Source organism: Carex rostrata, chromosome 1 (assembly GCF_964058835.1).
Source record: "Carex rostrata chromosome 1, lpCarRost1.2, whole genome shotgun sequence".
Taxonomy (NCBI): Eukaryota; Viridiplantae; Streptophyta; class Magnoliopsida; order Poales; family Cyperaceae; genus Carex; species Carex rostrata.
Genome location: NC_135918.1, coordinates 8,838,724 through 8,850,861, shown reverse-complemented (window position 1 = coordinate 8,850,861; position 12,138 = coordinate 8,838,724). Strand labels below are relative to the sequence as shown.

At 35.5% G+C, this 12,138-nt stretch overlaps 1 protein-coding gene across 1 annotated transcript; it reads right to left on the bottom strand.

Annotated features, from left to right (window-relative positions):
• Nucleotides 1-4,504: 4,504 nt before the first annotated feature.
• On the bottom strand, nucleotides 4,505-8,316 carry LOC144556510 (Pentatricopeptide repeat (PPR) superfamily protein). The gene is made up of 3 exons (XM_078304890.1): nucleotides 7,122-8,316; nucleotides 6,176-6,604; nucleotides 4,505-5,796 (listed from the first exon to the last, which is right to left on the bottom strand). Exons 1-3 carry the CDS (start codon nucleotides 8,165-8,167, stop codon nucleotides 4,614-4,616), a joined length of 2,658 nt encoding a protein of 885 aa, XP_078161016.1. The 5' UTR covers nucleotides 8,168-8,316; the 3' UTR covers nucleotides 4,505-4,613.
• Nucleotides 8,317-12,138: the final 3,822 nt, after the last annotated feature.

The window sequence follows — 12,138 nt, the reverse complement described above, 5'->3', positions numbered from 1 at the left end:
ATTTATCCTTCTTTTCAAAAAGTCTACATTAAAAGTTAAAACTAAACCTATTCCTTTTCTGATTCTTTTGCAACGCAAATATTTAAAAACATGAAAGATTTGCATCATTGCAAAGATAACTTCAATTTTTGGAAAAGAACAATTTTTTTTTTAAAGTACAGGATAGCTACTATCTTTAATAAAAAAAAAAACTCAATTATTATTTATTTTTATTTTTTGCGTCATTTGGTTCAACTTAAATGCAATGTTTTTAGGGGTGAAAACATGAGGGTAGGGATAATATCCGATCTGTATTTGAAAATTTAAATGTGGATATCCATGTGAATAAGGATACTGATATGGTTTTACATTTCAATTATCCGTATCTTAATAGTAGATATATACCATATATTTTAATATATATTATGAAAAATTTATATTATTCATCATTATAATTAGATAAATATTACAAACTTAAATATTTTTTGATATTATTTTAATAAATATCCGATTTGATCCAAATTCGTATCCATATCTGTCTAATATCTGTTCCGTATCCGTATTTAAAAATAAAAAGAGAGATATATATATGATTTTGCCACTAGCCGCTCCGTTTAGATCTTGATTGTTTGGTTTGAAATTGAAAATCAAATAAATTGTGGAGATGGGCCCACTTAATTAGCATTGTTCTCTGGCACAAAACAACACCTAGTGGGTTTGTCCACTTGATAATTTGATATACTTGTATTAGTTGCCATCGTTTTCACTTTTTAAATTTCAAAGATTTGGCCACAGAAAATGAAATCTGTCCCTCTTTCCTGTCTATCTAGAATTCTAGATCCCTCCGCCGAAAGAACAATTTTAAAGCGTAGTAGTTCTGCTATTCTCACAGAGCAAGAATTTATAAAATTCATAGCTAGGCATTAAATGTAATACCAGCAAAATATATATCATAGCATATATAATAAGGAGTTAGGCTAATATGACATTGGTGTTATTTGAAACTAAATAACACCAAATCTTAAACCCTTAGATCTGCTTTAAGATTCGTAATATCCGCTTTTACTGTTCAAGCACTTTATTTTGTACGAATCTTAAAGCAGATCTAAGGATTTAAGATTTGGTGTTATTTAGTTTCAAATAACACCAATGTCATATTAGCCTAACTCTATAATAATAAGTAATCTGTTATCTTTTGGCCATTCACTGTGCAGAGAACTGTATATGCATTTTATATATATATGTTTACATACAAATGGTTATATAATTCGACTTGATTTGACACCTTCGCTGCAGAATTTTGATACGGGGTTAAGTTTTATTTCGAATTTAACTGTGCAAATATGTTAATAATTCCCAAATAAAGAATGACATGAATCATTACACTATTAGCTATACTATAAATGAGCCACAGGAGATCTTCTTCCAATGATTAAGGCAGAAAGAACCGAATCTGCCAGTGAACGTTTCTGTCCGTTTTAACATGTTACTGATTCGGATTATGTTATCAGTAGAAAAGAAAATAGAGTGAGGCTATGCCGAAATGGTAATCCGTAACTCCATATTATGAATTTATATTATGTTTTTTAAAGTTCAAATAGACTATTCGAACTGTCAGGGGAGGACTCAGGATTTTCGGCAGAAGAGGACAAAAAAAGATCGAATCGGATTTAAACTCATTAACTAATTGAGTACTCGATAAAAAAAACAATGTTTTGATTTATATTTTCCAATGCTCTAAATTATAATTTCTGATGTTTTAACTTATAATTCTAATTACCGATTATAATTCAATAAATTTATTTTGATTTTAACACTAAATTTAACCCGAATTACAAATCAAACATCTAGAGGGGGGCAAAAAAATTTCCAGGAGGGGCAAAGTCGATCGGTACAGATAGATCACCACTAAAACTCGAAATCCAAAGAGAGGCGGCTACCCCCCTGTTCTACTCTAGGTCCACCTCTGTGAACTGCTTAATATAATCTTATATGAAAATAAACTTACATATCAAAGTTCAACTTTTTTTACTATTTTCTAGATAGATAGAAAATCACTATTTTGGAATGGTCCAGAATCTTTAAATCATGTGATTTTCTATCTATTAAAAAAAATAGTGAAAGAATTTTAAAAATGTAAATTTGAGTGTTCAAGTATATTTTTATATAAAGGACATGTTAAACAATCAAATTTACCGTTTGAATTAAAAAAAAAATGAAGATATGGATTCAAAGTGCAGACCTATGTACGCATTGCAAGGTGCCATAAAAATATAATAAAATTGCAGTGTGTTTGTGTTAGTGTGTTTAGCAATCTCTATTTTGCTAATAGTCTTGAATAAATGTTATTTAATAATTAGGGTCCACATATTATTGAATGCAATGCAATGCAATGCATGCATGGCAATAAACTAGGCAGTTGGTCGTGAGTTTCAATCAAATTAGTTTTTGATGATAGCAGATCTATCTTTCTAAGGGAGAAGTTAGTTTGTTAATAATAGATTGCATGATTGAAGCAGAAAGAAAGAAAGAGAATGAGAGAATGTAGACAAGGGTCAATCTGACAACGACATCTTTCCACGCTTTTCATTAATATTTCTCTTGGAAGGTTTCTGGCACGGACCATAGCGGAAAGGTGCTGCCTACCCACCATGTCCATGTGGGCCCCACCCAGCAGAGTAGCTTATTACTTTATTTATTTTAGTTCGTTCGTTGAAAAGAGATTAAAGTTTAAACAACCATACAATAATTGTCAGAAAAAGTGCTTACTTAAAGTAGCAAATTAGGTTATTAGTTATTACTAATTTAAACTTGGGAAACACAAAACAAAATTAGAAACTTGAGATAGAAATTGTAATTTAGAAAGCTTCCAAAATTAACAAAATTAATTAGGTTGACTTGACACAAATATAGAAGGGACAGAACATTAGGACTCAGATGTTATGTCAAAGTTGTTTATAGAAATCGGACTATTGTCTTTGGCAGCCACTAGCCCACTACCAAATTTTTCAAAAAAGAAATTGGACTTTGGAAAGGCAAAATATAAAGGGACAATAACACTACACTACCACATTTGTCAAACCCTTCTTACAATTCAGAGAAACCTGATGATAGATATCGGAATTTCAAATTTGGAAAGCCAAAATATGTGTCAAACAAATAATGTAAAAAATACAGAAAATTATACTCGGTACGAAGAAAATAAATGAAATCGTGTGCTCTGAGATTAGCACAAAGCACTTTTTTAAGATCCTCAGCCCTCAAGGACTTGATACAAATTAGAATCAGCTCAGTTTTGACTCAAATCGGTTGTACTCCAGCCCATTTGTCTATGGACAGGCCTTGTTTGTCTTTGGGCAGGTCCGGCACATCAGTAGCCTTAAAATATTAGTGCGGATGCTGGGTTTCAAGCCCAGGTCTTCGAAGCCATCAATCCACCTCAAGATTGGTGCATAAAACTTTCAGATTCGTACTGATAAAATGGATGCGAATCTTGATGGAAATCTAATGGCTCTCATCAGACATCAGATGAATTTCGTCTGATGCCAAGATTCTGTGGTAAGGGCTTGCTATATTTGTTTAATTGTATGGCAAACATAAAAGGGTGCTTTATACAAGAATGCAATATAATACGGTCTCACTAACTACAGCAAACAATGGCAACTACTTATAGATAGTCCAACACCAAAATCAACATAAAATTTGAAACAGACCACACATTCTTGATTACAAAATTGAAAACTTTCTCCAAAGAGAATCAATGATCCTAAGCTCAAAAATAAAGAAATAAAGAAAAGAAAATGCAAGCATCTTTTGTTAACACTTATTGATATTTTACATATAAAGTACATCAGTAACGAAAAGAACTTCCCTTCTTTTTTTCCTTTCCTACAGTAGCTGAAGGTGTCAAAAATGCAATTGTACTGTCTAAATAGAAAAAAATGAACAAATTTCTGGGTTCTTTTATTAGACACAACTTCATCTCATGTCACCTTGGTTTAAGATCATCGCAAAAATGTCGGGATGTAAGTGAGATTTTAATTAGCTCTCAGCTGACTAAATGAATAATTGAGCAGCTACAACAGAAACTAATCTTCCAGTTATCTGAAAATCACCAAACAAGAAGAGTAATCAAGCAATTAGGTCGTTCTTTTCTACCATTTTTTTCAATTCTACAAATCTTTTTGCAAGAAAGATAATATTCTGCAACAACTCGGTGAAAGTAAATCGCTAATGTAAGAAGAAGGATACCTCGGTGAAAGTAAACCGCTGATGTAAGAAGAAGGATACCATAAGATATGTACAGTACTGTGCTGATAGGCCAATACTGGTATGAACTTGTCTAAACCAACCAGGATGAGGCTTTAATTTTGTAACACTAACAGAAATTAGATTAGTGAAGGCATTAAATTGTGTAGTGAAACTATTAGTTTGCACAGGTGCTATATTGAACAAGTTACAAGTACCATACTGGCCACTCTGTTTCCAACAGGAGAGGGAATAAATGACACATTGACACATTTCAGGTACAAAACACTCCAATGCAAATGAATAAAGGCATCAAATATATGAAGTTAGAATTAGATCATTACCTATCCAATAAAAAAAGGAAAAACAGGACCAGGATTATCTCTCTATGAAATTCTGTCAAGCAGCTTCATAGCGTGTCGAGTTGGCCGAAACCCCTTCTTTGACATGGATTCCATCCATTTCTCAGCCTCATCCTTATTTCTGCTATTACAAAACCCTTTCACCATTGCATCATAACTCCACCGATTTGGCTCGTACCCTTTCTCAAACAACCTTTCGAATAATTTATCTGCAAGGTCCATCCTCTTTCCTCTGGCAAGAACCCTCAGTAACATGTTGTATGTATAAAGATCCACAGGATAATACGTTTCAAAATGTTCGACCAACTTATCTAGGTTATGTTTTGTGTCAGTCACACGTGAAAATAGTACAATCAACTCCTCCAGCAGACCACCACAACTATTTTTCTCTTCACTCTCCTCTCTCAACTTATGCCACACTCGTAGTAGATCATTGCCCTTCAACATGTGCAACAAGAGGACATTGCACAGGAATGCCGAGACAGGTCGACCTGTCTCACGAAAATCATCGAACAACTTGATAAGTGTGTTATAGTCTTTTACCGAGCACAGCGCAAGTGAAAGCTCTTCGTAGCTTTGTAAGCTAGGGATGAGCTTTTTTTCTCTAGCTTCTTTCCAAAAACTGACCGCTTGGTCTGGTCGGCCAGCCTGACAGAGGCCCACAATCATCATATTATACATCTTTGTGGTAATCTCCTTCCTTTTACGAATTTCTTCGAAAAAAAGTAACGCTATGCCTATTTTATTGCTCTTTAGGTACCCTTGTAGAAGGAGCATTTCAGACTCCCAATTAGATTGCACACGTGCACTCACCATTTTGTTGTATATTTCTGTTGCCAGGTCAGGATTTTTGGCATGGGCTGCACCGTCTAAAAAATAGTGGTAGCATGTTCTTACATCTAGATCTCTTCTTTGCAATTGTTGGCTAAGTAACTCCAAAACAACCCTATCTCTCTTTGCCTTGCATAAAGATACAATCACTGTGCGGTACAGGTTTCGACTTGGTATGTGCACCATCTCTTGCATCTCAATCATAAGCCTTGGCAACATTTCAACCCAGCCCAGTAGTGCAAAATCACGTACCATGCTTACGTAAGTGGATTTGTGCTTATAATTACTTTCCAGAGTATAAATACTGCCCTTACCAACGTGTGGATCTAGGCGAGCCTCTGTCAAGTTGCCAGCCTTGCAAAGAGCGGCCAGATACCTGAATTGCAAAGTTGGAAACATTGTTACTAGTGACCTTGAATATCATCCAATAGAAAATGCAATATCAAGGCCACAATTTTTAAGCCAGTACATACCAGTACCAGTGCTGACTTAAGCAATGGTACTATAGTAATGGAGCAGGATATTCAATCCTTTCCTCTCTTTTTTTTTTTCTTTTTTTTTTAAAATATAATTTCACCATAATCAAGATTCAACTCAGTTCTCAAATAACCTCAATTAAGGGATTTACCAACAAAATGGGAATAAACCAACCAATGGGGATGAAGTGGTACTTAAAAGTAGTGAATCAGTGTTGCAGAGAATATCAACCAGTATGTTATCTACTGTAGTAAACCAAAATCTTGCACTGTACATACCGGGCACAGATATCTGCAGCAGGTCTGATCTCCTGTTTCGCTGCTGCATCAAGGAGTGTGCGAATCTGATCCAACTTTCCCTCGCGGCACAGTGTATTAGCTAGGGAGGAAAATGCCTGGTGGCGAGGGAAATGGCCTTTGTGCATGGCGTCCTGAACAACACTGTACGCTCTGTCGGAGTTGCCATCCGCACAGAGGGCCCGTACAAGGTCATCATAAGTGGCCCCACCAGGGTCAATGCCAAGCTCACAGCGAGACCGGTATAGCTCAAGTGCCACATCAACAAGCCCAGCTTTGCAGAAGAACCGAAGTGCTGCAGACATGGTAACACGTGTCGGGGGGATGCCTTCTTCCATCATTTCGGTAAGCAAGTCATACGCCTCACGCAGACGGTTTTTTCTCAAGAGTCGCATGAGAAGAGTGTTATACCTGAAACATTGCAAGGCGAACGGGGTTAGAATAATTCGGATATTTGGTAAAAAAGTTTGCTAATCGAGTGAACATGGATCACAATACATGTGTATTTTCTGTATTACTTTCATTTGTCGAAATGCTACTATTAGGTACAATTGGTTTTGTTTAAAAATAGCACGTGAACTGAAATATCGGTCTGCACATGCCAACACCAGAATTGACTTTTAATGTCGAGGACAGATTTTGAAATTCATAAAAGAACAAAAGGTTATTTCCCGTGTCTGATGTTAATGTTGATCGGTTATCTACACTATATATTTATTTTCTCCACCACTGTTCTTAAACCTGTTGTGAGTGATGAACTACCAGCATTTGTTATAAGAAGTAGTTCTCATAGACACATACACATCAGGGGTTGAAACAATATGTAAACAGTCACCAGAAAAGACTGTGACACGGAATGGTACAAGTATGCACCAATATGTAAATCTGTAACATTAGACATGAAAATTTATCAGTAGCAGATCCGTACACTGGCGAAGCTGGTATAAAGTCCTCTGTAACTTTCTTATCTGCTAGAAACCCCAGTGCTTGACTCAACCTGCCCTTCTTTACCAGAGACTCTATCCAAACTGTGTAGACCTCCCCAGATGGAAAATCTTCGACGATTTTTTGCGCTTTGTCAAATTTACCACTCCTGCAAAATGCATTTACAAGCGCACCAGCAGAGAAATCTCGAGATGCCAACTGGCTGGGTAGTGACCTCAGCAGTGACTCGGCTGAATTGAGATCCTTCTGCATACACAGAGACTTGAGTCGAATGGACACAGCACCCGTGTCAGTTGGGGACAAAAGCGGAAATAGCGAGTCACAAAATGAGAACAGGGAGTTCTCCACCAGGGAATTTAACAACACTCGCATTGTGAAAGGATCGAGATCAAGGCCTGAAAACCGCATGCGGCCGAGAATCCCCAATGCAGTTTCAGGCTTTCCAGCTACAGCATAGCCGATTACTAATGTGTCGTAATAACCAGGGTACAGGTTAGGAAAACTGGAGGGGGTGTTCGAACTGGTAAAGCGCTGCAGCCACTGAAGAATTACAGGTGATTTATTGGATTTCTTTAGGAGGAGGAAGACCGAGAGGTACACCGAGCGGGAATGACGATACGGCGTGCGTCGGCCAGACCAGTCAAAGAAGCTAAGCTTTAGTTCCAAGAGCTGATTTGGGTCGGCAACGGGAGGGTTTAACATGGGTTTGTGCGAGAGGAAACTGAGAAGGAAAGTCTCCGACAAGGGAATGTTGAAGCTGGAAAGAGACTGGTCAAGAGTGTGTTCGTCTTTACTGGACGCGAGAGCGACATAGATGCGATCCAGAAGAGAGGTACTAGAGTTTTGGGAATGCGAGAGAAACCATTGGGAGAAGGCTGAGGTAACAGTGGAGGAGAGAGAAGGAGACGGAGAAGCGAGAAGAGGAGTAAATGGAGGGAGAGGGGCTGAAGAGAAGGTGTTTGATAAAATGCCCAAGAGAGGCGAAGATAAGCGGTTGAGGCGGCGGAGAGATCTCGATAAATGGGACATGGTGGTGGATTGGATTTGGTGGTGTTTATCAAAGAAGTAACCATCGGATTCAAGAATTTGGGTGCGCCATAGCCGCCTTGACCACAGCCTTCGCTCTTCGCGGCTTCGGAGCAGCAAAGAAAGAGCTGTGTGACGCTGCTTACGTCTTCTCGCTCGCCAACATGTACTTAATTATGCGTCATCAAATCAGCGCCGTTGATTTGATTCTACCGCCTTCTCCTTCTCCCTTTCTCTAGAAGCTCATTTGATAATTGTTGAATACTTGAAATAATAATGACTGTTAAAGAGGTGGGCTACGTGTTTTGAGAACTTTCCATTCATATTTTTGTAATTTTAATGTCTAAGTAATAATTGTTGAACATAATTTATATATTAAAATAAATTTGAAATTAAATTTTACTTTTTTTTTAACTTTTACTATTTTTATTAGATTCGAGAATCATATTTTTGAATGATCCTAAATTTTCTAACAAAAAAAAATAATGATTTCTATTTTTTTTAATTAGTAAATATTTTCAAAAAAAATTAAAAAATTTGCTTTCCAAGATCTAACATGAAGATCGTGTTAAACGGTTCAGATCAATTGTTTGAATCTTAAACATGACTTTACTTTCCAATTCACCCTAGCCCACCTCATTGTTGAATATGAACAATAGACTAATCAGTATTCTAATTAATGGATCAAAGACAAAGGTAATTAAGCAAGAAAGTAATTATTAATCTTGTAAAGGGAAATTTTCCCTGTTGAATCTTGTGTGGAGTTCACAAACATAAATTTATCCCAAGTGACAAAACAAAAAATATTGGCATTTCTATCTTTATACTCTAAATTAAAGTTCAGAGACTTAAATAAAATTGTGCATTTATATTTTGAACATTAGAAATGTTGTTTTAAATTAAATAAAAACCGCTTGAGATACCAGCATATCATCTTGAAACAAATTTAAGGGTTTACTGACACCCGAAATTTTTATTTATACCATATTAAAAAAAATAAACCAAAAAATCATGATTTGTGGAGATTTTCAAAAACACCCATGCTGCATAATGATTTGGCAGCCCCATTACTGGAAGGTGCAGATTAGTTTGGAGACCCCTCAAAACCCAAAAATGCATTGTGCTATTAAATATATTTAAGTTTTTTAGGACCTTCAAATCAATCTGTGGCCCCCTAAAAATGGAATCGTCAAATCATTCTGCGATCTGGGTATTTTTGGAAATCGCTAGAATTTAGTGTGTTCTGGTTTAATTTTTTTTTAATATGGTATAAATAAAAAATTTCGGCTGACACTTGAACTTCTGAGTTTTTTAAAAATACTCATTTTTAAAAATATTTTATTAAAAATAACCAATGTTCAGCTAGAATTTTAAAAATGCCCAACCTGTGAAAAAAATCCACGGTCTAGAATTTTAATTCGGACCCGTGGAAAAAATTCACGGTCCGGACATTTTATTATTATTATTTTTTTGCATTTTGCACTATAAATAGAGTTTGGAGAAAAAAAATATCGACAGTTTAGTTTTTTTTTTATAATATATGTATAATATATGTATATATAATATAATATATGTATATGTATATAGAGGTTGGTTACTCTCCTTCTATAAGCATATGAGAGTATATACTTATAAGTCATTTTTTCATTTTCAAAATCCAAAAAGTAAATCTGAACCATTATATGTGATCTCTATATTGAAATGTGCTTGGAGACCAAATTTTACATTTTTCTGAATTTTTTTACTATTTATTAAGCCACTTTGAAAACCGCTGATCTAACGGTGGCTTCTGATTTTACTATTTTGTTAAGCCACCGTTGGATCAGCGATTTTCAAAGTGACTTAATAAATAGTAAAAAAGTTCAGAAAAATGTAAAATTTGGTCTCCAAGCACATTTCAATATAGAGATCATATCTAACGGTTCAGATCAACCATTTGAACGTTCAAAACGCAAAAATGACTTACAAGCATATGCCATCATATGCTTATAGAAGTAGAGTAGCTAAGCACTATGTATATATATATATATATATAATATGAGGAGGGGTCAAGTTACAACAATTTTTGAGTTACAACAAGTTACCACAATCATTTTCTATATTTTTAAAGTCCAAATCGTTAGATATGATCTCCACAATAAAATGTGCTTGGAGACCAAATTTTACATTTTTTGGAATTTTTTTACTATTTATTAAGATGAGTACAAAAACTAGTCAAATTCAAACTATTAAATTTTATACCCATCTTAATAAATAGTAAAAAAAAATTAAAAAATATAAAATTTGATCTGGAAGCACATTTTATTGTGGAGATCATGTTGAACAGTTTGGATCGACGATTTGGACTTTAAAAATGTAAAAAATGGTTGTGGTAACTTGTTGTAACTCAAAAATTGTTATAACTTGATCCCTCCTCATATGATATATGTATAATATATCAAATTTGACCTCTGCTGGTAAATCAGCAAGTCTGGACTGATACAGGGATCAAACTGCAAAAGTGATTACACCAGTATGTAGAGTATTAAAAAATACACAGAATTGACACAAATTTTAATTTATTTGGATTTTTCTACAGTTAGTTATGAATTTCTAAAATTCAGCTTTCGAAAAAAATTTAAACAGCCATAACTTTTGCTAAGAAAGTTGGATTTGCGCATATGACCACTTTTTGAAAAGGGGGGAATGAGACGGATCCAAATATCGCCCAGGGGTCGCCCCCGAGTCTCCAAATCATCAGAATTTCAAAAATAAAAATCGTTTAGTGCCTCAAAAATTCAGTTTAAGTTTTCGTTCAACGGTAGACGTACAACGATCAGTATTTTGTTTAGTATAATTTAGGTTTTTGTAGTGTAATTATTAATTATAGAATTTTTTAGTTTGCGTGTAGAGTAATTTAGTTTTTTGTATAATTATATTATATTATATAATTGTACAAAAACCTAAATTATATATAATTATATGTAGACATTTGCTAACGGGTTACCCGTGACCCGTTCCGGGTTACCCGTTAGGGGTAACGGGTAGGACGGGTAAAGGGGTAGGTCGGGTACGGGTAAAACCCGTAACGGGTAGACGGGTAATTTTTCCAAAACCTCTATCCGGTCCGTTTATTACCCGTACCCGTTGCGGGTTGACGGGTACGGATCCGGGTATCCGGGTACGGGTCCGGTCCGCCCGGTTTTTTTTTTTTTTTTTTCTGTTTTTTCCCTTTTTTTTCTGTTTTTTTCAAAAAATTCAAATTTTTTTGAAGTGAAACGGGTCGGGTACGGGTAACGGGTACGGGTATGCGGGTAGATGGGTACGGGTATGCGGGTAGATGGGTACGGGTAGGCGGGTACGGGTAGGCGGGTAGACGGGTACGGGTATAACGGGTTTTTTTTCAAATTAGGTTGTCCGGTCCGTTTATTACCCGTACCCGTCTACCCGTCTACCCGTTTGTACCCGGGCAACGGGTACGGGTAGCTCGGGTAACGGGTACGGACCGGGCAAAACGGGCTGAACCCGTTAGGGGTTTAGCAAACGTCTAATTATATGTAATTATATTATATATACATATATATACATATATTATATTATGAGTAGAATTAGGGTGTTCTTAAGCTCACCAAATACTTTGGTGAGCTTAACTAAAAAACCTATTAAATATGTTTCAAATGATGAATCCGAACCATTGAAACCCGCTTACTTACGAGTGATGAGTCTACATGTGAAAATTTTAAACATTTAAATTAACCCGTACAGACTATACATCCTAGTCATTTTCTTGCGACTAACATTAAAAAAATATATATAGAAAATACAACATAAAAAAAAAAAAACCGTTTACACCATTTGAGGGATGAATTTTGAAATCTTTTGGAAACACAAGTTTGACAAATTATCATCAATCGCAATTATTTGCACAAAGCAACAAACGTAATGTTTTTGAGTGATTTTCATTTCTACTCTTCCTACAACAAACAAAATCAATG